This window comes from Epinephelus moara, chromosome 10, assembly GCF_006386435.1.
Source record: "Epinephelus moara isolate mb chromosome 10, YSFRI_EMoa_1.0, whole genome shotgun sequence".
Classification (NCBI taxonomy): Eukaryota; Metazoa; Chordata; class Actinopteri; order Perciformes; family Serranidae; genus Epinephelus; species Epinephelus moara.
The window spans coordinates 16,361,005-16,388,979 of NC_065515.1; the positions used below are offsets into that span (position 1 = coordinate 16,361,005).

Sequence of the window (27,975 nt, forward strand, 5' to 3'; positions counted from 1 at the left end):
ACAAACAAAACACTGGCTCTAGATAGGGCCACTTCATGCTACTAAATCCACCTAAATCCTTCACACTGCTTTTTTAATTGTCTTTTTTATCCCACACATTCTTCTTCCTTGTCAACAATATCCATAATGCAACTCAGCTGCAGACAGATCAGTCAGAGATGAAGTGCGTTATGCTCATGCTAGTAGTGGCTAATGTAGCCTCAAGGAGAGCTGAGCAGCGAGCTACAGAAGTACAGAAGCACTCCTCCAGCCATGTAAGCAGACTTTGATGTGTAAAATTGATGTAGCTGCCCTTGAATGATTAAATGTTTGGTTATTGGTTGAGAAAATGATTCTACTTTTTGGTCTTTTCTCAAAAACACATTGTCAAAGAAAGTCTTTTTAGCCATCAGGTTATGAAATGTTGATGTTTTGGTGATTTTTGGTTTCATAAAACCTTCAAGACACCTTCATGCTGGAGATAAAGTTTGCAGACAATGCCACTACACAGTTAAAGGGAAAATATACCCACTTTCAAAATTCATACATGTCATTCCTATGGCCTATGACAGTCCAAAAATAGTAGCAAAAATGAGCAACTCTCTCCCAAGTCCATAAACTGGGATGCTAAAACTCAAATGTGTGATGTCATAGGGTATGAAGTCTGGAGCTGCTTCAAAGACAATGAATGGTGAAATATGTTATAGATGACACTGAGAGCATCTGGGGAAATGCTCTGAGGGTATGGGTATATTTTCTGTTTCAAAACTGAGAACACTACAGTCAAATAAAGCTCATTTGGGTATAAAAAAGAAAATAAATATTCTGTGGGTCCACAAAATCAGACCGGTTTCTGGCTTTGAGAGAGAGTAGCATAACATATTGGAATTCCTAATTAAGGTGTAATCGAAAAATTTGACATTTTACAGTATGCTATCTGGTCAAAATGTTTTGGGACTTGGACTCATTATCTCAGTGTGAAAAACCCTCACCAGTGTGTAGGGCTGGGTATCAGTACTCAGTACCTTGAAGGTATCGACCAAAATAACCCAGTACCTTCTTGTTTTGAGGGTCTGATTCTAGACCATCCAAACTTAGCAAACATTCTGTTGCTGCAGCCTTAGAGTGATCAGTTCAACGTCTCCCCGGTTAATACAACAGTGGCTAGCATCCAACACTAAGCTGTTAAACATCCCAACAAAGTCACACAGACACCAACTCTACCGACTCTGTCATTTAAACCCATTTATAACCATGAGGCTAACAGTTAGCACTGTCACAGTGTGTGTGCGGCAGGGTAGACTCTCACAACCATCCTCATCCCCTGCACAGAGCTCACACTGCAGCAGCAGCAGCAGCAGCAGCAGCAGCGGCTACCACCCATACAGACTGTGGAGTGTTGAAGTCTTTACAGTGACGGAGTTGGCAGTTCAGTGTCAAGATGCCCCCACAGTGTTCAATAAAAGCTGAACTACACGCCACTCCATTCATGTTATGGGTATCAGATGATGTACTCTATGTTGGTACCACTAGTGTTTTGATAGTGATAGTGTTTTGTTTATTGTCAGTGTTGTAGCAGACAGTTTCTATCAAACAGCAAAAGGTCAAGGGGTCAGCTTCCTGTTTGAGTTACACTTGTTACACCCAGCTGCAGGCTGCCTGTTTCATACATCGATATCAAAAACACAACAATACACAAATATGAGTTCACATGAAAAGAAACACACACATCCACACAGCTGGAGACGGGTACCCAGACCAAAGCCTCCAGCTCTCCTTTTAGTCTCCATAGCGATGTCAATATCCCTTTTATCTGCAGGCCTCAAAGGCTGACCAGATTTCATGATGTGGCTGCTTTATTGAGCCTGATCTGCTTTTGTTGCCCCCCTTGCCATTCAATCAGCATCCGTGCGGTTCTGGCCCGTGGCTGTGAGCTTGGCTGCGTAATTTGGTTTAGAGCTGAGCGGGAACATCTGTTCTACAAAGCTTCAGCTCCTTCCATTCCTCAGGCCTCATGGAAAAAACCAAGGCCAGCCGTGGGGCCGCTGCTGCAGCGCGGGACCTCCATACATGCACGTCACAAAGTGGAGACCCTCTCAAGAGTAATCTCAGCGATGAGAGAAGAAGAATGACGGGGCTTTGAAATGGAAGGTTCAAATGTGTGAAGTCGTGTAGGATTTATAGTCGGACTGACAGTGATTAAGAGTACGCTTTATTGATTTCATATGCACAGTAGGAGGTTTTAAACTTTCAGACAAAGTGTTTCATTCAGTAAGATGACTTAGATGAGATAGATTTATGATGTGAATACAGGGTACGTACAGCTGTGACATTAATATTTTCAGCATTTCACTGTTATTTGTGTTATTTAGTCAGAGATCTGTGGTCACACTCGTAAGAAATGTGCAGACATCTTGTGCCTGCATCCAAACCCACATCAAGATGGGATTTATGGTTTCCAAAAACAGTGGATTGTATTTATTTTCGACAAATGGTGATAGGCTATATATAAACATCTTCAAACACTGTCATCATTCAGAGGAACAGCTCAACATTTTGAGGCATATGTGTATTCGCTTTCTTGCCAAAGATAGATGAGAAGAAGAAACCACTATCCCAAGATGGAGCCAGGGGACAGTTGATTGGAAACCAAGGGAAACAGCTAGCAAGGCTCTGTTGATTTATAATAAAGCCCCCAGCCTATCAGCACCTTTAAAGTTCATTAAATAAAATGTTAAATCTTGCGTGTTTAAAACCGTACAAAAACTGAAATGCCCAAAGAATGATAGAGGGATGCAGGAGCAAGAGGGAGTCCTAAAAGCAGAAAATGAGCATGTTTGTACTTCAGGTTCCCTCATCTCGAAGTCAATGGTTCTTTTTTCCATGCATGTATAAAGATTACTGGATACAGCATTGGAAGTGGGCCCTGTTCATTCCTATGAGAGTTGCTTAGTAGCGCTTGAAGCCAAAAAAGTAGTATGAAAGAACCTGGACGCTCTGCATTGTGGAGCCTATAGAGCAAGTGCACTAGAGACATTCAGCAGCCAAGTGGTCCATTTAGTGGTCTACTAACTTGAATGAGGATGCAAATTATTTAATGGTGCTATAATGGTGCAGCTCTTCTAGACTTTTGAAATGTGATTAGACCGGTAAAAGTGAAACAAATCGTTTTGGGGGTTGTGACACTCAAAAAAACATATCCGCATCCCAAAATTATCTTTGACAATGTTTGTCTATGGGAAAACCTCTTTTGGGCCCCATTGCATCACATGACAGACCCAGAGGTTATAAGTCCACATTTAGCCACCATGTGAAATTGGCTTTGAAGCTTGGCACTGCTGGGGGCTTGGTTTCTTTAATGGGTTATTGGTTAGATGCCTGAAATAAGTGCTGTGGTTCACACAAATGTATGAGATTTTGAGTTTTGAGTTTGTTCTACATATAAAGTAGGTCAAAAAATACCCCACTTGTAAATTTTGAAGCTTTTACATCTTAAAAAAAGGTAACAGAGATTGCCAGTGACATTACACATCATTATGACATCAAACAACAAGCTCAGTGGTGGCGACCTCGAAATCATGCGGCTGTGGTGAAATTCGTTTAATGGTTAATGTTAGCTTTTAGTGATTTAATTTATGCTTCAAAAATCCTAAAAGTGGTGTTCATTTGTGAAGATTATTTTACTGAACCAAATGTGTAAGAAACATAAATTTTTGTTTGCCACAGAACTTACGTTCTGCAATAATCCAAAATCCAATGGAAATATCCAATGGTTGTATTTTTTTCTCAAGGAAACCAGGGTGATGAAAACTTCCGAGTTGGCCTACAATAAAACACCATCCCCACACCACTCTGGAAGAAAAATAAAACTATTGGATGTACTGACATAAACTTTTGCACAGACATTCATGGTCCCCAGGGGATCTACAACTATCAGCCCCAACTGTACTTTATGTTAGTGCTAATTAGCATATGTTAGCATGCTAACACGCTAAAATAAGATGGTGAACATGACAAACATTATACCTGCTAAACTTCAGCATGCTAACATTGGGGATCTGAGGGAAATGCTAACATAAGCAGGCTAATGTTAGCATTTCCCTCAGAGCACCACTGTTCCTGAGTACAATCTCACAGAGCCGCTGCAGCTCTAGAGTCTTAGTCTTGTTTCTAAAGGAGTCCCCCTGCAGAGCACCTCTCTAAGAAAACCTGCCTCCTCACATAAGAAACTTTTGGAAACTGAAGGCGAATCATCACCCTTGGAACATCTTTCACAACACAATTAGTTAAGTGGTCACGGTGCTCAGCCAAAGCACAGCGAGAATGAGAGAGGGGATTAAGAAAAGAGAGAAAACTTGCTCACATACATTTCCAAGGTTGAGAGCAAAGTCACTGCACATGGCCGACATCCAGCCCTCAAGAGGAAACTTGTTGTCTTTGGTAATTGTCTTCTTCGCTCACAATGAAAGAGGACTGAAAAAGCACTTTTGTGTGCTTGTGGCAATTTTTCCATCTTGTTGGAACATGTTATTTATTCAAAAACACGGTTAATAGGAGAATTTGTGTTGACAGCGTGTCTGCCTCCATCATTATAAAACTCATAACGTCTGGCCTTTGTTTCCGCTGTCCTACTATCTGGAATCTGATAAAGAGGAAACAGCTGGGTCCAGAGATGGTGTAGATTTAAAGAGTCCTTCCTCCTGCACATGTACCCAAACTGGCATCAGAGGAAATCTCTCCAGAACATGCTGTGTACCTCTGAGCTATTCTTCTGTTAAGATACAGAGGGAAAAAATGCAGAGCAAAGACAACGTGGCGTTGCATTCCCTTTTAATTAAGCAACAACTGAAGAGAATACGTCTTGCCCTGTTCCCTTATCCTTCCTCATTCCTCTTGAGCTGTTCTCTTCCTACTGTGTGTCTCCAGTTTGGAGACTCACTGTGTGTATAGGCAAGGGTGTGAATGGAAGGGGAGATTTGGGAGCTCTCCCCCAAGAAATATGGGCAACAACACTTCATGTCTTGCATTCTAGTGAATTTTTATGCACCAATTTGTGCCTTTTCAACATCCATTTATGCTGGAAATGTCTTCAATTTCAACAAAATTAAAGTCCTTTGCTGATTTAATGTTTGAATTGTGGGACGACAACTGTATATCTTTTAAATAATTTTAGGCGAACATGTCCCCAGTGTCGCCCCAGCCAATCTAAGGTTATGTGTATCAGGTAGACCAACCGTTAGTTGACCAGAAAGGTCATTAGTCGGCAAGATTTCATTGGTCGCTTAGTCGTAGGAAAAAATGAAAAACAAACAGATGTGAAACTCAATTAGGAGCTGCGTGTTGTCACAACAAATCAAAACCTATATGACCGGACCATGTGGGGATTTAATTGTAAAGGACAGACACAGGAAGTGGCCACGCTCAGCAGTCAGACACGTTACAAACCAATCTCTGCCGACAGATATCTTTCCCTTCTTCTGTAAATATTCAGTCTGATAAATACGGATAGGCCTACACACTTATAAACAGCTCCTGGAAGAAGATCAGCTCTGCACTCAGGATTTCAGGTACATAGGCTATACGATGCTTGTTAAGGTAGCAACCTTAGACGCAACCTGCCACCTGGCACTTGACAGCTGGCACAAAAAAGGCACAAGAGTAGCGCCCAGTGCCCGACCTCGCGTTTTCCAAGCGGTTAAAGACGCGGCATGTGTATGGCCCCTAATTTCCAGGGCTGGTGCCTGCGGTTATTCCACAGGCTAGTAAATAACATGTCGGGCAGGAAATCCAAAGTGTGGGATCATTTTGAGAAGGTGAAGGACGAACCCAAGGTGATATGTAAACTCATCTTCATTGGTCGACTACAAACATGACGTATCATCTGAAACATGGAAGTAGCTACATGCCCATTAGCCCACAGCGTCATTAACAGGCGGCTCGCTCAGTGTGTGACGTGCACTTGTAGATAAAATATAGGCCTATATTAATGAAGGTTCATTAGTACGGTTTTGTATTTCTCTGTAATGTAGCACAGTGTTAACAATGTTACTGATACTATTCTTTCTCACACCTTCAACTCAAACCATTGTGTTGCCCCGCCCAAAATATATCATTTAGTGATTTCTATTTTTAATGCATATATCAAGCAAAAATTGACATGCCGTCCCTGAACGCCAACAATGGTTGCAAGAGGATACCCAACGCGTCAGATTTAGACGAGAAATTGCTTTGACAAAGTGGTGATATTTGATGAGTTGGGAAGAGAATGCATTGATAGGTAATATGTGTTTCTCATGCACAACTAAAGAGACATGTACAACTTTACACTATGTATAAATCCTAAATTAGGTCCACTGGCACCAGAGAAAAAGGGGACATTGATTTCTCAGCCAGGTGCAGTCGACAGACACGTGAAGAAGAAAAGGCCCTTGTATTCAAATATTTGATTTGTTCGTTTGGACATGCAGTGAGTAACGCCCTTCCTGCTCTTTTGTTCGCCTTGTTGGCGAGAGCCCGATGTCGGCTCACAGGAAAACGGCAAACACATTGATTGATTGAGTATAATTGTAACCACAACATTGGATATTTGCACAGCCATTATTGATGTCTGAAAGCGGAATGGGACGCTGTAAGGTAGCCAAATAAACTGGATATTTTCTTGGGGAGTTTTTCTCAGGGAGTGAGTCCACTGGGTTAAATAAAGAGAGAGTTTCCTGGTGCTGCCAGTTTATGAAATCATCCAGTGTGTGTGTGTGTGTGTGTGTGTGCGTGTGTGAATGAGAAAGACCAGATAACAACCTCCTGACCCAGCAGACACCTGGCTGTTGCTGCTGTCTGCTAAATATCACCGTGGGAACACGTTTACTGAGTACACAGGTGCACGAGCACATATAAATACATACGCTGACATACATGGTTACGTATACACAACACATGTTCACTTAAACACACGCAAACAAAGCCCTGTTGTGTTTTCTCTAAATGTTGATGGCTGATTGATCATGACAGAATTTCTTTACATTAAACCCTTTGACGTTATCCAGACATTTAACGGAAACTTGCACTATTCCCATCGCAATATTCATCTAACAGCTGCAGGAAGCCATGCAACTCCTTATTTTAAGGAATCCCATTCATTCTGATGTTTAAAGATCAAGCTCACAGATCATGCAATGTTTTATGTCACAAAAACCATCAGGCAGTAGATTACCTTTGATATTCCGACAAATCTTTCCTCCACTTTTCTGTGAGCAATAGGTACAAAAGAAAATGAGACGTCACAAGCTTGTTTTTTTCCAGCTCTGCATTACCATGTGACCTACAATATGCGTGACAACATGTCAGCGAGGCAGGAATGATAATCTCTCCACCGTCATCTGAGTCAATACATTCCTGTAATTTCGGCCGTTTGCAACACTGTGGGAACTTTCTTTACCCCCAGCTCATACATTTTCTGTCAGAGTAGTGAACTGTGTGTCTTTCAACACTCTGATTTCTTTTAAATTGTGGTGTCACTCACAGTTATGGTGCTTATATACACTACCTTCTCTTTGGCTACTGTCTGGAGCGAAGAGTCAAAGGGTGTCCTCCCATATCTAGCCTGCGGACACTAGTTAAGTCATATTTCTGGAGCTGAAGGATAATTTTCTGCAGCTTTGGCTGTGCCGTTGCCATAGACACACTGTTGGAAATATTTGTATCCAAACAAAATACCTTACCGTTTTTTTTTCTTCAGTCTGAGTGTAGCTGATTTAACAGTGAGTGACCTAGTTGCTGTGTCAATAGACTTTTCTTTCAGTGCAACAGCCTCTTCCATATTTTAATGCTTCCTGTGGTCTGAGCGAGTGAGGTTGAGACTGGACCTTATTCTCATTTCATTGGTTTTGTAAAAATTTCCGATTGCTCAACGTGTTGTAAAATCTTCCTAGAGCTGATGAGAAGCTGGGAGAATGTTTTGTCAAATAGTTTGCCATGCCATGTTTAATTCAACCTTCCCTTTGTCTTTGGGTGGTTTAATGTCCTGCGTAGAAGCTTGGGATTCATCTTACTCCACCGTGAAGATTGAGACAAACTAGTTCACCTTTTTCAGGTTTCCACAGCACCACACAGCTGAAGTGAAGGTAGGTTAAATGAAGCTCTAGTGAAAGTGCAGTCAGGAGGATTATACTTTTGCATGCTTAGGCCTGTAATTTATTTCTCATACCATCTGCCATTCACTCCCTGCATGCATGCTCACTCACAATTTCTTTATGTCATTGTCTGGGGCTGTCAGTGGAGATATCAGCTGTTCCATCAGCTGATCATATTTAACAATAGCACAGCAACACACCTTCATTGTTCGCCTATTATCTTGCTGCTGTCTTTTTAAATATGATTCTATTTCTGCCTGTAGTACATTCACGCTGCAGCTGTGCGCATCCTCCACCTAGTCTTTGCAGTTATCAGATTCATCAGCCTCTTCAGCCTAATCAGAGTCACCAGCCACAACCACCCCCAGTGTCTGAACTCCACGGGCCGATTTATCTTGCTGCTGCTCAGGGTACACAGGTTACAAAATCTTCCTGTAGAGTCTAAGCGGATCTGAGCAAATCTTAATCATCACATATCATCGGAAAATCTATACACCTGTAATCTTATTATTATCTTTACTCCTTTCACCTGTCGCTCCTGATTGAAACGATAGTCAGGGCTCAGAGAAGCACCAAAGGACACTGGAATTTCCCACAAATTAAAAAATGCATGATGTCACAGCCTGTTGTTTCACACTCAGCTTCAGTTAGGCTTTCCACCTTCCACCTTTCCACTCCAGACGCAGTGACATGACACAGAACCATAACAAGGAAATATTTGGGTCTTTTATACTGTGTGCAGGTTTCTCCTTGCAACAAACCGATATTCTCCCACACTGTAGGAAGCAGGGTACTGAAACTCACGTCGACAGCAGGGTTCTCAGTTTTCTCTGCCTGGTTAGAAAGTGTTAGATGAGCACAGACAGGCAAAAACCTGCCACACGGAACTCCCGTGAGGGGTGTGTCTACAGTGTGACCTCACTTTGGCGGTCCAGACACTCGCCACCCTCACGGATGTGTAAAGCATAAATCAATAAATCAATGTCCCATTCAGACATACTCTTTGTCCCACAATTGTTTTAAAAGGGATCTGGTCACCCTAGCTCCTGGATATCAAACCAGACCAACATGGCAGCTCCTTTGAAAGCTTTCTCTTATATTAAAAAAAATGTATGTCTGAAATCATTTGAGGTTAGAAAGAAGCCAGGCAGTTGATGAATGTTTATTTTAGATCAACAACAGTTATTTAAAAGTTTTTAGGGAGTTTCCAGAAGTTGCGAGTCACGCAGGACACCCCTGATTCGCATAAAGTAGCCTCGAATAAACTTTATGCAAATGAGCAGTGAATGCCTTGTCTCTAGAAACACAATGCATCACTGCCAGAATGCACGGCTGCTTACATAGACGTACATAAGCTTCCACTCCAATGTCACAAACCAACACATGCACGTTCTAAGGAGGTCTGTGTTTGAAACCAGCAACTGTGCATTGAGACATATTTGGGCACATGGTTGGACCACAGAGAAGCAGATTATGCTACAGGATGAGGTTTAAGAGATGTTTCTATAGACATCTTGATCTGTGCGTTTTCTGCAAGAAACTGGGTCACTCTATAACTGCCATGAAAACATGCTGACCTCCGCCCTGAGAGAGCCGCAAACCACCACTTCAAATCTACGTGGGTTGTGTTTGATACTCATGAGATACGTTTTGGGTGGAGTATGCATGTAAATTGATTGCTGTGCTTGTCAGTCTACTATCTCAGCAAGTAAAATAGAATCATCTTTTGAGAGCTGAAGTGAATAATGGCCGAAAATACCAACAATTTGACCCAGGATGTAAAAAGTCTAATTTCCCCTTAAATGGATGGTTCTGTATTTTTGAGGCAGGGCTGTATGAGGTACTCATCTATAGTCAGTGTGTTACCTTCAATAGATGGCGGTCGGTGCACCCTCTGTTTACACAAACAGATGGGACTAGTGCCCCAGAAGCTCTACAATGCATTGCTGTGAATGGACAACACATTATCACTCCGACATCGTCACATACCTTCAACACCAGTATGTGCAGTTGAGAAAATGTAGTGCCAAAGAAGAGGGCTGTCTGACAGTAAGGAAAAGCGGTAAAAAAATCCTATTGATTTTTTTAAGTGGGCCTCTTTTTAGGTGGCTAGAGTATGTTTTGGTGTCAACCCCCCTTTACAGCAATGCATTGCTGAGCTCCTGGGGTGCCAGTCCCGTCTGTTTCTGCAACCAGGGAGAACACCGACCGCCATTTACTGAGGGTAACACACTGACTATAAGTACCTCATACAGCCCCACTTCAAAAATCCCAAACTATCCCTTGAACAAATGACTGTTGTTAACATACTGAGTCCAAAAAAATATCATCCAGAGAGATATTAACATTTCTGAGTTTTTCTCTTTAGTTACATTCAGTTTTTGTGCAGCACATGTGCCACCACCGAGTTGTCGCAGTGCTGATGGCAGTGTATCACACACTCCCCCCGTGTAGCTTCTCTGTGCCTCACCCGCTGCCTTCCCCTCTCCTTAGACAGTACATCATTAGCTGTCTGCTGAACACCTGGAGGCAGAGCCAGCGAGGTAATTATTGAGGGCATAGCCAAGTCTGCACGCAACCATCATTAACCCATCGTACCTCATTTAGAGCAGAGAAAAGGCCTTGTTGTTGTAAGGGGAGAAGGAGAGAGGGAGAGAGAGAGAGTAGCGTGGATTGGTGATCAGCCCCTGACATGTCAAATATGATACAACGAATGTCTCTGAGGCTAGAGCTAATAAAGCCTGGAATTTGCTGTTGCTTTTTCATCAGGCACCGGACCTGGAGCTGTGCCAGGGCCAAGGATGAGAGAGGCTTATCCCCTACTCTTAACCGTAAAGATGCAGGAATTCATGAGCGGGGAACTCACACACACACACACACACACACACACACACACACACACACACACACACACACAGCCAGCAATGACTTGTTTGCTTCCTTGGCCACAAAAAACAGGAAAAGATTTTGAGGAGAGCCGGCCTCTGAAATCCTTACTTCATAAAAACCTCATAAACGACTGCAGAGACCGGATTTAGAGTGTAGTGTGTGTTTACAGGCATATTTGCCTGTGAGTGTGTGCAGAATGTATGTGGGCTTTTATTCTATGCATGAACATTTGCAATCCAGCTTTGGTTTCAAGTTGCTTCACTGTCATGTGCACATAATGAATAGTAAATATGTGTGTGTCTGCATATTTGAGTGTGTGCTCTCCTGCTGTTACTGCACAATCACCTCAGCTGCTGCGTGGGCGGCTGTTCCAGGTAAGAAGGATAAAAGCAAAGTTCCTCCTATCGCACCTCAACGTCTCATTTCCTTCCTCCAGTCGTCAGTGACGAGCCCATGCAGCTCACACACGTCACGAGCAGGAATGTCTGCATGACAGGCTGCCAGTGGAACATCTCAAAATTATTATTGATAGGCAAGTGGATTATTGTTAAAGTTAAGATGACTTGCAGGATTGTTTTGTTAATAATTTTAGTTGCTAATATGTTTGCATCAACAGAATCAAGCTCAATATTTTTAGCAACTGCTAAAGAAATAGATTCTTACCGGACCTTGCATGAATATATATAGAGTAGAGCTAAACTCCCATCTGTTTCCTCTTTCTTGAAAACCTGAGATCAGAGTTTTCCATCTTTATTTATGCTAACAAAGATAAAGGGACTGATTTTTTTAATCAGGATTGCACACAGCTTCCATCAGGCTTTGAGAGCATGTTGCCAAAACTCATGGCATATGTTGTTTAATAAAATATTTAGCTGTTTTATCTTCGCCACAAATGAAAAGCACTGAAAATGACAGCATACCAGCAAGAACAGGAGAAAATAAGTACTCATTAGACAATGGACAGAAAATCCCAGTATCATGTTTGAGCGTTTTAAAAACCCTCTGTGAGAAAGTACACTTCCTGGCGAGGCTAATGGAACAGAGGCTGACCTGAGGAGGAGACGAGGCTTCAGCAGTGCTGCAGTCTACAGGGACACTTTAAGGCATTTACAACAATATCCTGCAAAATCTGGCTGAGAAAAAAAAAAAAAAAAAAAAAAGGATTAAGGATATTTCACCATCTTGCTCTCTTGCTTGATCTCTTAATGTCAGCATGTTTGTGAACATGACTCACACACACACACACACACACATAACAACCACCACACACACTCTTATCAGTAGTCAGATCTGCTGTAATTAGTAATAACTTGTTGTAATGCATCAATCATTTTCAGAATTTTCGCTGATTCACTATGATTTTGATGGTTTTTGAATGGGCTTAAGATTAACACTTTAAGAGCAGTGTGTAAGATTTAAGGGGATTTAGTCTATAGCGGTTCCGCACAACAACGCCAGGGATCAGCCCCGCCCCTGCCTGCCACCTGGCACACAGTGCACCAAACCCTGATTTCTGTCACTGCAGGTGGTGGGCCCACAGGGCAATGGCTCCATGTTATATTTTTGGGCTAAACCTGACCAGCCCCATAGCCTGAGGCCGGGCCACCAGATGCTTGCTGGCGAACCCCATACTGGGTGAGGTGCTGGAAGTCCGAACTGTGCTTTTCATCGAGGTCCTCTTGAATCACTGTTAGTCTGGCCCTTCCCATGGGACCACTTTGCCTTGGGAGACCCTACCAGTGGCTTTTAGCCACAGACAACACAGCTCCTATAGGTTCACAGGGACACACAAACCCCTCCACCACGTTAAGGTGGCGATTCTTGGAAGAGGTTCCGGGCATGTCTCACAGGTAGGAGCCCCAGGGTAGACCCAGAACACACTGGGGGGTTTACATAACTCATCTGGCCTGGGAACGCCTTGGGGTCCCCCAGGAGGACCTGGAAAGTGTTGCTGGGGGGAGGGACGTCTGGGCTGCTTTGCTTGGCCTGCTGCCTCCGCGACCTGACCCCAGATAAGCGTTTGAAAATGGACGGATGGTATGAATAGTCTATAGCGGTGAGGACTGCAGATTGTAACCAGCTGAAACTTCTACCAGTTAGAATTCTTTCAGTATTCATTGTTTAGGAAATTTTTACCGAGTGCTAAATTATCCGCAGAGGTCTCTTCCTCTCCAAAACAAACGGGCTTGATGATTAAAACTGGTGAAAACACTGAATAAAGCAGTTTCACGTTGCTAATCAGTGCCTTTCAGACAGGCTAGTAGCCCAGCACCTGCTAACTTAAGATCAGGATGTTCACAAGTTTTTTACCCGAAGCCAAATTATCCGCAGACGTCTCTTCCTCTCCAAAACAAACCAGCTTCCCCTTTAAAAAAGTCTGGGTTTTTTGGATGCTGCTTTTTACAGAGGGGCTGCTAACTATGGTGGCCAACGCGAAAACATGTATGACCCTCTCTACAGCCATTTTTTGGTTCGTCCATTCTATGCTACTGTAGAAACATGGTGGTGCAACATGGTGGACCCTGTGGACAAGGTCCTGCTTCCTATGTTGATATAATCGGCTCATTTTAAGGTGACAAAAATACAACAATTCCTGTTTTCAGGTGAATATACACTAAAGAAAACATATTAATTATATTATTCTCAATGTCTGCCAATATCCCCCTAAATCCTACACACTGGAGCTTTAATTAAATATGGGATTTTAATGTTCACAAATAAAACATAGTGATGGGATAAAATAGGCCTCTTGAAACTGTTTTTGGTTGGCCTGGGTCCTCTGTGGTTAAAGAGCCTAAAATCACATTTTCTCTATCAGTGATTTGGTGCGACATGAACACGCTAATTATTTTTTTTGCACAAGCCTGATTATTTCAGATTTTTTGTCTTTGCCCCAGCTCCTCTCACTGGTCTGACATGGGTGGGGCTTATAGTAGTTGGAAAAAGGTGATGTCATGCACCCCTGAGCACCAATCAGCATTCAGCATCATTTGAATCAGAATCTGACCACAGTTGTGGGTTGTTTGTTGGTATCAATCTAATGTGATGAAACCACACCACCCAGTTACAACTTGTGTAATTAGTCATAAGCATTTAATGATACAGAGAAATAGGACTTTGGCCGTTCATTTGAGATATGATGTGGAAACTGGGCTCAAGCAAAGCAAACATATAGTGCTGAAAGTGTGAACAACACAGTACTGACTTCCCACAGCAAGTGAGTCTGCACCTTGTGGCTCTGATCTATTGCAGCAACTGTTTCGTGGAACAAAATAGTGAAACTGCCAGAGAGCACACTTTGCATGCTGTGCCTTTGCAGAATGGCCAACCGTTGCTTTTGTCTTGTGAAAATACTTTTACACATCAAGGCAAAACCAGTTGTTCCGGTATACAGTAGCAGGAGTACAGTACAGTAGTCTGTATAATTTACGGGTGCATACTATCTGCTAAACCTTATCTATCCGCCCTGCCAGGCAGTCATAATGCATTTATCAATTAGCCCAGGCTGTATGTGCCCTTGGGGCTGCAGTCCCAGCCCTCACCTCCTCTGCACTGAACTTCCATCAGTCATCCTGTCAGAGAAGCAGGGAGGGGAGAGCAGCCTGCAAAAAGGCGCTTTGAGGAGGCTGTCAGGTTTAACAAAGAAGGCAAGCCTTTAAAGTTAAAAATATTTTCCCTCATGTAGAGTTGCATGAGTGTTTTGCAAAGCCTGCATCGGACCAGTTTAATGAACAGAGATCTTTTTTTGGCAGAGATTGAAATGTAATTTTAAATATGGTGGACTATGCGACATGTAGATATGGTAAATATAGAAAACTATGAAGCATTTATGTTAAGGTTACGGTAAGGTATATTTCAGGCTGGGAAAATCTAAAGCATGACCCATCTGTTGGAGCTAGTCAAGGTTTCGATGATGTGTCTCCCTCCAGAGGAAAGCAGAGGTAGTATACTTACTGTAAAAAGCATGCACTCATGTATTAAGCAAAAATAAACTTTATTTATATTTTCATCATACAGTAAAACATCAGCTTACAATACAATGCAATACACTATCATTATTCATTTCTATGTTAACTCTTATAAAGATAATACTTCTGGTAAATAATATGCTTTCATATCTGTAAAAAAAAAAACATTTAACAAAGGCTAGTAATATTCAATGGCCAAAGTACAGTGCAAAAACATAATGTCTGGTAATGCAAAAAATAAATGCTCATCATTGTAAACTTCAGGATAAATTCACATTTACAGCAGGTTTTCTGACAGTTTGGTGCAAGTACCTGCAGGCACAGTATTGAACATTCAAACCAAAACTGAGAGGAAACGGTTAGATGTGTATCAGTGCACACACAGGACTTGTTTGCTTGGGAGGGGATCACATTGTGGTTTAACCACTTGAAACTGACAGACAGCTGGTGGTGGAGCTCAGCCTGTATTTTTTGGATGCCTTGCGAGCCTTGCTAGGAGTTGACGGTGGGGAGGCCACACTCAGATTCCTGATTTTGTTAAAACTGTTCCTCAGACTGTCCCTCCTGCTCCCTGAGGTGCTGTTGGACTCCTTTGATGTGAATTTGTCTGGGTGACAGAGGCCAGCCTTCACGCAGCAGCAGCACAGCAGCTCAGCCATAGCCTTCCTCATCTCACTGCTGCCTACTGTGTAGATGATGGGGTTCAGGCCTGAGTTGAAGACAGCCAGGGTGATGCAAATGTCAGCATAGGACAGCAGTACACACTGACGGGAGACACAGAAGAAATCCACCAGTAACAGCAGGAACAGTGGCCCCCAGCAGAGCATGAAGCACCCAACTATGGTGATCACAGTTTTAAGCAGACCCAAAGAGCGCCTGCGACTGCGCTGTGGACCCAGCTGTGTACTTTTGTGAACGTGGCAGTAGATGGCACCATAAAGCACGGCAATAGCCAGGAGGATGACGAAAAAGATGAAGAGAGAGAAAAGGATGTAGGACTTGGAGTAGAGAGGGAGGAGGGTGGAGCATTTGCCCAGGCTGCACACACAGTTCCAGCCCAGCAAAGGGAGGAAACCAATCACCAGCGCCAAAACCCAGCAGAGTGCCACCAAGGTGTAGATCCTACAGGTCTTTCCGGCTGACTTCTGGGGCATTGGCTTCATCATGGTGGTGTAACGCTCCATAGCAATCAGCAGCAAACTGAATATGGATGCAGCCAGGGCCACAAACAGCATCCCTTCCCTGAGAAGCCATTGAGCAGGGGTGAGGCGAAACGTCTGGCTGCCTGACATGAAGATGTTGACCACGTAGGCGGTGCCAGTGAGGAGGTCACTGAGTGTAATGTTGGCAATGCAGACATAAACCCAGCGCCGGCTGTGGCAGATGCGGGAGATGACGGCCACCAGCACCAGGAGATTCTCCAGGATGATGGAAATACTGATGAAGAGGAGGACGGCCATGGAGACACTGATGTGGCTCTGGTTTTTTGAGATGGTCCTGTTGTGTAGGCGGCCGGTGTGGTTGTAATGCCGCAGGATCACATGGCTGATCTCGGTGGCTGTGGTGGTGTCGTTTGATATGGTGGTGTCGCTGGGGAAACTGGGTAAGTGGTACAGGTGGGGGCACGAGGAGGAGGAGGTGAGGGAGGAGAAGGCATTCATATTAGCAACGACCGGGCTGGTGGAGATTAAGGCTGTGGGTGGGAACAGGCGGAACCGAGCTGGTACGAGCTGCGCGGGAATTAGTGTGAAACTCCTGTGATCAAACAGGCTATCATCACACTCTAACCACTGAAGCTCTGCCTGCACACAACACACACCTGAGAAGACAAAAGAAGAAGAAATTTCAATACAGCATCTACTTGAATATGAAAGAAAATTCCCTGGCTCTCATGACTGTGCTGTGTGCTTCATCATTACAGTGTTTCAATCAGTTTAAAAGCCCTCATTTAAATGCCTCCCTCATGTGCCACAACACTCCACCTAGCTGTGGTTAACACAGGATGAGTAAGCAGCTGCAAAGGCATTTAAATCGCCGCATGGAGGAAATACGCACATTGTTTTCTTACGAGAATGCTAGGAAAAATGTTTTTAAAAATTCCCAAACAGCAATGCAGCTATATTTGATTTAATTACTGCACTATAATATTAATCAATAATTGCAAAATGGCAAAACATCTGTTTTTTCTTTTTTCCAGCAAAACTCTCTTCAGTGACATCAATCAAAACAAATTATTAAAATATTACTAAAGAAATAAAAAAGCTTTTTTCCCCAAGGTTCATATTGTTTTAAAAAAATTCTGAGCAAAAAACCCCAAGTACTTCATGCAGCACCCTAGAGGTTGAAATTCTGAAATGTGTTTAACAATTAAGATATATTTGACATTATATTCTAATTTTACCCTGTTTTGGTTGTTAAAATCCATTTTCAGGTTATTATTATTGCTCTATGGCTGTGGAGTGATGTGAATGCTGTGCAGAGGAGAGTACTTACTCTGGCTGCTGGTGGTGATGCTGAGTGACTGAGAAGATGTCGCTGACTACAGAGTTTTGCACCACATTTTTGATGGGGAAGTAAGCTAAACAAGGTTAGGTATTCACACACCACACCCAAAACACATACACACACACACACTCGCACACACACAAACACACACTCGCACGCACACAAACACGATATGCAACAGTAAGATTGCTGTCACTTTTGTTCCATCACCTTGAGAAGAAACAAAGAAATTGTGAAAATTTCCCAGTTGCCTACAATTCTAAAATTTCATGCTCTGAGAAGTCCAAATTGTCCAACAAGTATCTCCTATAAGTTTTTCCAAAAATGTGTTTTACTTTTACTGATATTAACAAATTTTCCACCACTTTTCTGAAGACACATGAGGACATCACGCAGATTTTACTAGAAAAAATTAAATCCCACTGACCAAGCTGCCAAATGATAACTCATACAAGGCTTTCAACACATGTGCCACACTAAGTTGTAAATGTTTTGTAACATGACTCAATATTTTTGAAGGATATGTGGCAAGCATCTCACTTGCACTTACAAGAGCATGGCATCTAGCCAAAAGTCTTACAAAATCCTCACATTAGAGTTGATGTTTTTACTCAATATTTCTCAGAAAGTAGACTTCAAGAGAAAAACAGGAACTCCCAATCAGATGGAAAGGTGCCCCTCCCTGCAGATGTAGGGTTTCATACGTCTCATCACACAGATGTGGCTGTTGGTTTGTGTAAACAGGCCACAGTCACACTATTCGCTCCATGCTCTCATTGTCACCATGTATGGCACACTCCACTTCTGCTCTCATTGTCACCATGTATGGCACACTCCACTTCAGCAAACCTCCAACCATGCAGCAGCAGACTGTAACCACATGCCATAAGACAGGCAGTGGCATTGAGACCAAGACCACTTTCAAGTCAACCATAAACACATAATATACTGAGAACCAGCATACGAAGCATCTTGCAAGCACCCGAAAGTGATGCCAGACCCTAAAATCAAGAAACCACTTTTCAAATATGAGCAAAACCAGAACTCGTGGCTGAACACATTTGCCCTTCAGAGTGGAGTTTTCAAAGACTTATGATTATATATTTCAAGCTTTCAGCAAAGTAGGGTCTAATTGTATCGCTGCACTGTAATTTTCATTTATCAAATGCTTCAAAAGCATGCTAGTGTGGTCTGAAAAAAGGTCAGACGAGAAAATAGAGAAAATAGAACTATAATCATGCCAGTGCCCCAAATGTTTCTCTAAGAAAATGTAGTTTTTCATGCTCATAGAAAATGTTATTATTTCAGTAATACGAGAAATTGCTAGTGGGTTCATCTGTCATCTTCCATCTACATCCATCATAAACATGTGTCTGTGGTTTTATTCTACAGCTCTCCACATTGCATGGTTTCTCTATTCAAGAAAACGAGAGTGCACATAAAGATGGAAGCAACACATAGGTAGTATAACCGCGAGAGACTTGACCTATATTGTGAGTCAAGTGTAACAGTTGGCACAACATGAAGGTGCTTTACCCGTGAAACCAAAGGAGCTAAATTTTAACTTCTCCTTTTTAGACCTGAGATGTAAAAAAACAACATGCATCAATAAACCACACAGTAAGGACTGCAGTAGAGGAAAGATGCTCCTCTATCTACATGCAGTAATACTGTGGTGAGCTGTTATTGTAAATGAAATGTGGAAAAAGAAAAACAGAATTCATTTCAATGCAAACAACAGCAACTTGAGGTGTTAACAACACCCAGACGACTGTTGAATACGCCCTTACTCTGAAAATATAACTTCAATCGGCACTATAACCACAAAGTGCGTATTCTAAACCACGTGTGGTGTGTGTGTGTGTGTGTGTGTGTGTGAGTGTGTTTTAACTGACTGATAAGCAGAGCCAGCAGCCCTGTAGGCTTTTGCTGCAGTGGCTCTAAACAAGATTGTGCTTTTGCCCTCGAGTCAGTCCAGGGATTTTATTGTTTGTCCAATGATATCCGCCACACTGCTCTTTATATCTGTCTCTCCTGTTCAGAGTTGCAGGGGGCTGAAGCCAATCCCAGTATGCACTTGGTGAGACAGCACACAGACTGGTCACCAGACTGTCATATTTGCAGGCATTTAGGTTTCCTGTGGGAGGAAACATAACCTACCATGCATGCAAACTGTACGCAGAAAAGCCCCGGCCAACCAGGTGGGATTTGAATCAGTCACCTGTGACAATGTAAGAATGCAGAGGGATGCAGGAGATTAATAAGTGCATTGAGGAATAGTTCATGTGTAATGGAATAAAACAGTTTTTAACATGACAATATCTGTATATGTTTGTTTAATCATATGAAACAACAAGAGACCATCGCTCCAGCCATGATACATTGATCTGCCACATATGTAAAACAAATGTTAGCCAGAGTCCCCTTCTATGCCATTACTTCTAGCCCCCTTGATCGTGCCACATCCATCGTCATACTCGGCCTTCATTTTGATCTCAACTACACACCTGTGAAGTTTCGTGACTGTATCTTGCACGGTTGTGATGCTATTGTCTGGACAAAACCTGTCCAGAGATAGAAAGACAGACAGACATATAAACTACAGTCTTCCACCACAGTTCCTGTAACACTCAGTATCACCAAGGCCACATTTCGCCTGGATGATACATACAGATTCACACGGCGTTGTCACGGCTGGCAAAAATCAACATGATCTTGCCTTCGTGAGTAAAGAACCGGACACTATGTTGCTACTACACTGTACATAAATGGAAACCTTTTTCTGCCAGCTCTTTATCTATAACTTAGCAATTGGAATACTATTAATTGTCCGTATAGTAATACCTAAAACAAAGTCTCTCGCATTACAACTTGTGGAAAAATGTGCAAAAAGCAATCATAAAATATGTGACAAAGCCCTGAATGCCTTGCTAATTTCACAGTGAGCCTTCATGTACAAGTCATAAACACTTCTGTACGAGAAGACATTATGACAAGGCCAGCGTTTTCCTGTGTCAGCATTTAGTGAGTGTTGCAGAGATTTCATCTTTAGTTACTTCCATATTTGGCTTTGTGCTCAGAAGATTTCTCCTGCGCTGCTTTTCATGGGTTTGAGCGTTGAGTTATTCTTCTTTATGCCACAATTCCAACCAGTAACATCACAACAACATTAGCCCAGCCTTTGAATGAAACACCTGCTCCTACAATCGCTCTGAGGATTTCATCCCCGTACCTAACAGCAGTCAGGTTACCGTTGGCTATGACTTGGAGGGCTGTGTGACCCTCCAAGGATCTGCCTCCCCAGACGATCACTGACCCTGGTCATGCTGGATGATGTTACAGGCAGCATAATATTCACCATGCTGTCTCCAGACGCTTTCATGTCTGTCACATGTGCTCAGTGTGAACCTGCTCCCATCTGTGAAGAAAGTGAGGTGCAAATGGTGGACCTGCCAATCTTGTGGTCTCTGGCGAATGTCAGTCGAGCTGCGTGGTGCTGGGCTTTGAACACAGGTCCCAGTAGAGGACGTCGGTCCCTCATGCCGTCCTCATGGAGTCTGTTTCTGACAGTTTGGTCAGAAGCATGCACACCAGTAGCCTGCTGGAGGTCATTTTGTAGGGCTCTGGCAGCGCTCCTCCTGTTCCTCCTCACACAAAGGAGCAGATAGCCGTCCTGCTGCTGGGTTGATGCCCTTCTACGGCCCTGTCCAGCTCTCCTCATCTAACAGCCGGTCTCCTGGTATCTCTTCCATGCTCTTGAGACTGTGCTGGGAGACACATCAAACCTTCTTGTGACCGCACATATGGATGTGCCATCCTGGAGGAGCTGGACTACCTGTGTACCTCATGCTACCAATAGTGACAGGGAAACTAGCAGAACACAACACTAGACAAGAACCAGTCAGGAAGGATAAGGAGAGAGCAACTGTCATTTGCACCAAAGCAGGTGAAACTGATTCCCAATCACTTGTGCTTCCTAAATGGACAGATTAATTCCCTGAAGTTTAACTGACCTGATACTGTGACCGTAAAGTGTTCCTCTATTTCTTTTTTGAGCAGTGTAGATTATGATACGGTGTTAGTTATGGTCGCTAAGCACCTTCAGACACAACCTGCTTCTGCAGTTTTGAAAGCTGACTCAGAGTAAGCACAAGAGTAGCATCCGCCACGAGACCTCGCGTTTTTCAGATGGTGAAAGACATGGCATGTGTATGGGCCCTAAGAGTGCCCCACTGATTTAGGTTTGCACTACTAAATGAGGAGGTTCTCTTTCTTCTGTCTAAGTCCACACTTGATTATTTTCTTGTAGTCTTCAGCTCCAGCCAACGCTGACACAAGTGACATCACTTGAGGTACTTCATTAGATATCAAAAGAGGCTATAAAGCCACAAAAGGCTTTATACAACTGTTTTTTCACACACAGGTAGTCATACTCCCCAAGAACAGGCTTTGATGTGTAAAATCAGTGGAGTTTCCCTTTTAAATTTTCAGCCCACGCAGTGCAGCATGGTTTTGATTTGAGTAGGCATTTGAAGCTGCATTTACCTTTTCTTGACAACACATACCGAGCTGACAGACAGACATTCCTGACATGTAAGGGTCAAACATGGTGCACAGAGAGCTAGAGACCCAGCCAGTGGGGCTGCAATGTCGTGGCACAGCCCTGCTCTATGCGACCAGTTCGTACACACTCAGATCCGTCCTGCCCCGCTGGTTGCTTGTGGCTGCAGCTTGATTGGCTGCCTTGATGTGACACCCTCTCATTGCACCACCAGGTAGGTCTGCGCTGCAGTTGTCCCAGCATGCTTTGTGCAGCGAATCAGTTGCTTCCAATACACAATAAATGGGGGCAAATGTCTCGTTGCATTTAGTGGGGCTGCACCGTCAGTCCGACACCAACACAGAGGGCAGTGATGTGGTAGTACTGGTGGGGAGGCTACCAGTTTAGCAGCCCCACTATTTATTTATTACTTTTAATCTGTCTATTCCAATCATACTTTTTAACTATCTATTCACACCAAGCCCCTAAAGTGACTGAGTGGGATGTAAAGACTGTGAGGGGACCCTTTTTTATTTGGAGCACAAAATACTTAACTGAGGAACAATTTCTCTGTCAAAATCAGCAGAGGGAAGTGTGTAAAAACAACTGCTTGCAGCTTCAGTCTCTCTCTGTCTTGTCACTTCCCTGTCGTTTCACTGCTTTAAAGCATCTGTCCCTTTAAACATGTCTGCATGTTTATATCCTGTTTAAGCCTGTTTAAAAGCTGAGTAAATAATGGATTGATGGAAGAGTTTGAATCATACAACTGTATTGGTGTAGATGGGGCAGTATGGGTTTCCGTATGCCATTGAGCTTCACACTGTAGGCCAATGCGCTGATGCTGTTGCAGCTGGCCAAAGAAAGTGTTGTTGCTTGCCTGTTATCAGGCAGAACTGTCAACTCGTTACATTCTGTTTCAGTCAACTTGAACTCAGTGGAGCAGGCAGATTCAAAGGTCTGGATGCAAGCAATACTGGTGCAGGCATGTGGTCAGTTTGCAGCTTCATGCCACCAGCTTTACATCAAAAATGACTTGACACAGCATAAATCTAAAACATGTGTGAGCTACAGTTCTTCCCAACAGATATGTTGGGATGCTAAGGCTTTTAACCTACAACAGTGATGTTAGACGACATCACTGTTGTGGAGGAGTGCATTTCATTTGTGGAGGAGTGCATTTCTCCACAAACGTGCAATCATTCTTAATCCATGCCTGTGTCCATGGCATATGCCACTCCTGTACTGTTGCCTCATATGAGCTATGAATTGCCTGCTGTGCACATCCACTGCACCCGCAGCCCTTTCACAACGCACACAGCCACTTTGCTCACTGTAAATATGAAGAAAATATTGATTGGTGGAGCTTTAGACGTTTAGGAAACCAACTCCCTTCCTGTTGTGGGTCTTTGACGTCAACTTCCAGTGTGTTGTGGTCAAACAACAACTAAATTCAAAACTCTGTGATACAAGGATCATAAGACAGTTAAACTGGGTGTGTAAAACATCTGATGGCAACTATGGAGAATGTGCTGCAGAAATGGTTTCATGGTGGAACTAGACCTAAAGAGACTGAAATAAATAAATGTTAATTCCAGTCTTATGGTTGAGAAGTTACTGGTCACAGTGTAGAGCTAATGATTATGGTGACACCATCTGGCCAATCGGTGCAATTCATGCAACAATCTACAGTTATCTCTAACAAATGTGGTTGCTCAAGTCTTGACTCAAGGATACAGACGTGCATGGTGTTGAGCAGTCAACATCTGGTGGCCACAAAGCAGTATTACAGTCATTATCCTGTCAGAGGGAAAACATACAGCATCACTGTGAGACCGCTGGAAGCTGCGTCAGAGCTCACCGAAATCATGAAAACTGAATTCACACAACTTGATGTAACATAAATTGGAAGTTTATTTCTTGACATCAAGTCACTTCTGTGTTTTTGGACTGATTGTTTTATATTTAACATACCAGGTGAGAAGTATAATTTTTTTTAATGTAAAGTAACACATCTATGTAGTGAACTAAACGGGTTGAATATAAAAAAACCCAAACATGTATTTTTCATGTTTTTTTTTTGTTTGTTTTGTTTTGTTTTTTGCATTATTTAAGAACAGTGACATATTTAACTGTCAGGAAAACATATTAGCCGATCTCAGGCACTCAAATAATAACCCTAACCCTACAGCACTGGTTCCCAACCTGACCACCATCATTAGGGGTCACCAAAGCTTCACGAGAAGGGTGGGTAGTTTGAGTTTAAGGGGTGTTGGAAAACCTTTTTTTTTTCTCAAATATATAGCATATATATTAGCATTTAATTTATTTACATGAATAAAACAAAATCAATTTTTTGAAATCAAATTTTGAATTATTATTCAAGATATAAACTCTCACAGGAAAAAAATTCTCACAGGATGAAAGCACGGTGAAGAGCAGCTATCAACACAGAGTCTTCACACTCTGCTAAACAGCCTTATCCTGCACCAGAGAAGTACGCAGGTCAGAACCAAAAGGCTTGATGAACAATGGCCTTGCATCAGGGAGATGACAACACTGAATTTGTCAAAAAAAAAAGGCCTATTAAGTGTGTTTGATTGTTAGTTGTTTTTAAAAAATATATATATAATACAGACAAAAAAATAAAAAAAAAATATTGAGAAAACTCATCTCTGATGTAAAATTCATAGGAAATAATCTGATCAAATGGATCCAGATTGCTTTCACAAACTTCCTGCAGTTACTGCTTTTACTTTTTGGGCTACAGTTTATCAGTTTTAATGTAAAATAGCCACAAAATATGTCTCTTAGTCAGGGGTCAGGCTGTCAATTTACTCAGTGGAAGAAAAGGGGTTCCTCGAGAAAGGAAAAGGTTGGGAACCACTGATCTACAGAACACGACATGGTGGGAACTAGAAACTAGACTAGACAACATAGACAGAACTTTTATAACTATATCAAATATGTTTTTCAATTTTTGGATCAGACCCATTTTTCCATGATTTAGCCTGACAGGGTGGAACCTCAGGAGTGTTACAAACACAGTGGCAGACTGTTGGTTTTGTTTTGTTGAAATATTTTTACAGGTGAAGATAAAAACCAGTTCTTCAGTATACCGTACTGAGAGTACAGTACAGAAGCCTGTAACTGTAGTATAAAAGCAGAGAGGGAAGAGCAGCCTGCAAAAAAAAAACCTTTTGGGGAGACTGTCAGGTCCAACAGAGAAGACGAGCCTTTGAAATTAAATAAAAAATATTTTCTCTCGTGTACAGTCACATCATGTCTATCTTGTCTTTTATTTATATTTTCATCATACAGTAAAACATAAATGATTACAGTGCAATACACGTATATTACCTATTTCTATGTTAGATATCATGACAATAATACTTCTGGTAAATAATTTTCCTTCATATCTGCATTTTTATTTGATTAGATGAATGTCAGTGATCAAAGTACAGTGGAAAGGAATGCAAAATGTGCTGTCATTGTAACCTTGCCTTCATATCTATAAAAATAAATGCATTTATTTTTATTTGACGAGGTAAAAGGTTAATAGTTAAAGTGCAGTACATCAATCAATTATGTCATATATGAAGAGGAATTCAAAAAGAAAAGTGCTTATCATTGCAAATACTGGCCTGAGTTAAGGACAGCCAGGGTGATGTGAAGGTCAGTGCTGGACAGCAGTGCACACTGGCGGGACAGTAACAGCAGGAACAGTGGCCCCCAGCAGAGCAGAAAGAACCCCAACTATGGTGATGACAGTTCCCCAGTTTTTTACAATTGCTCACATCCTTATGTCCAATCTGTGCTCACATCTTCAAAACTCTAAACACAATGAGCACAGCATCATGTGCTGTTTGCTAATGTCATCAACTCTTTGTATTTTGAAATTTTGAAAGTCAGCACTGACTGTTCCTCTTGAGTTGGAACGTCATGCTGGTGTTTGGTTAGAATAATTTGGTATGAGTCTGTTCCGCCGTGTTTTAATAGTTAGTGCATGTAGAGAAAGGGTTTTTTTTGCAGTTTGAGTTTAATGAACAAGATGCCGTTCTGAGCAGAAACTTAACCATCCTATGTGGCTTATTGTATGAAGCTGTTGTGCTGTTGTGTTAACAGTTAAGAAAAAGTATCTAGTCTAAAGGTAAACGCTTGTTTGCCATTCTAAAAATCTATAATGAATTGCCAGGAGTGTCTGCGTTGGTGAGCTCTGTGGTTCTGGGCACCATCAAAAGAGGGAGAAGGGCTGTGGCTGTAATGCCTCAAGATCAAATGGCTGATCTCGGTGGCCGTGGTGGTGTCGTTTGATATGGTGGTGTCGCTGGGGAAACTGGGTAAGTGGTACAGGTGGGGGCACGAGGAGGAGGAGGTGAGGGAGGAGAGGGCATTCATATTAGCAACGACCGGGCTGGTGGAGATTAAGGCTGTGTGTGGGAACAGGCGGAACCGAGCTGGTACGAGCTGCGTGGGAATTAGTGTGAAACTCCTGTGATCAAACAGGTCAATCACCAGCGCCAAAACCCAGCAGAGTGCCACCAAGCCGTAGATCCTACAGGTCTTTCCGGCTGACTTCTGGGGCAGTGATTTCATCATGGTGGTGTAACACTCCATAGCAATCAGCAGCAAACTGAATATGGATGCAGCCAGGGCCACAAACAGCATCCCTTCCCTGAGAAGCCATTGAGCAGGGGTGAGGCGAAACGTCTGGCTGCCTGACATGAAGATGTTGACCACGTAGGCGGTGCCAGTGAGTGATCAAGGCTGTGGGTGGGAACAGGCAGAACCAAGCTGGTACGAGCTGAGTGGGAATTAGTGTGGAACTACTGTGATCAAACAGGCTATCATCACACTCTGCCTGTTCACAACACACACCTGAGAAGATAAAAGAATAGGTAGTCTAAATACAGCATCTATGTGAATATAAAGACAATTCCCTTCGTTGTCCTGACTGTACTGCTCCCTCATTACAGTGCTTCGTTGAGTTTAAAAGCCCTCATTTAAATGCCTCCCTCGTGTGCCACAACCGTCCACCTAACTGTGGTTAACACAGGATGAGTAAGCAGCTGCAAAGGCATGACCCTTTTTCCCAATCACTTAAAAATGTTTCCTAAAACTGCAGCTCAGTTTCTCAGAACTCTAAACACAAACTAAAAATAGTTAACCATTTTGTCAAAACTCTGATTTTTTTCACCAAAACGATACACACAGCTATGAAACAAATATCTCTTACAGAGCATCAGTCAAAAACAGGTGTGGCGAATGTAAAACACTGCCATCAAAAGAGTTTATATAAGTTTTGGACTCATCTTTGTATGAGGGTAGGATACAATGAACATTTGTCTATCAGTGATCTCCAGCCGGGGTCAAGTCACAACCCAGCTTTGCAGAGTCATACTGTTAATACGTGAGCTTCAGGTTTTTAGAATTGTGTGCATTGGGTCATTTTGTGTGTATGCAATAAGGAAAAACTGTAACTGTGACTGGAAATGCATGCTTTCTTAAAATTCTCAAACAGCACTGCAGCAATGAATTACTGCACTATAAATAATAGCAAAATGGCAAAAGCATCACTTTTTTTCTTCTTCAGTGATGTCAATCAAAATAAATGAATTAAAATGACTAAAGACTGAAAAAGATTTTTTGCAATGTTCATATTGTTTTAAATAAAATCTGAGCAAAACAAAAAGCAAACAAAGAAAGAACAAAACATCCACATAAGGTGCTCTATGCTGTGCTCCAAGAGTTAAGCGAAAATTCTGAAATGTGTTTAACAATTAAGATATATTTGACATTATATTCTAATTTTACCCTGTTTTGGTTGTTAAAATCCATTTTCAGGTTATTATTATTGCTCTATGGCTGTGGAGTGATGTGAATGCTGTGCAGAGGAGAGTACTTACTCTGGCTGCTGGTGGTGATGCTGAGTGACTGAGAAGATGTCACTGACTACAGATTTTATACC

At 42.4% G+C, this 27,975-nt stretch overlaps 1 protein-coding gene across 2 annotated transcripts; it reads right to left on the reverse strand.

Annotated features, from left to right (window-relative positions):
• Window positions 1-14,974: 14,974 nt before the first annotated feature.
• Window positions 14,975-27,948, reverse strand: s1pr4 (sphingosine-1-phosphate receptor 4). 2 transcript variants are annotated; one of them, XM_050055800.1, is made up of 2 exons: window positions 27,914-27,948; window positions 14,975-16,784 (listed from the first exon to the last, which is right to left on the reverse strand). In XM_050055800.1, the coding sequence occupies exon 2, from the start codon at window positions 16,624-16,626 to the stop codon at window positions 15,385-15,387; it is 1,242 nt and encodes a 413-aa protein (XP_049911757.1). In that variant the 5' UTR covers window positions 16,627-16,784; window positions 27,914-27,948; the 3' UTR covers window positions 14,975-15,384. The 2 variants fall into 2 exon arrangements, with proteins under 2 accessions (XP_049911757.1, XP_049911755.1); XM_050055798.1 differs by lacking the exon at window positions 27,914-27,948 and adding an exon at window positions 17,459-17,567.
• Between the last annotated feature and the right edge of the window lie 27 nt (window positions 27,949-27,975).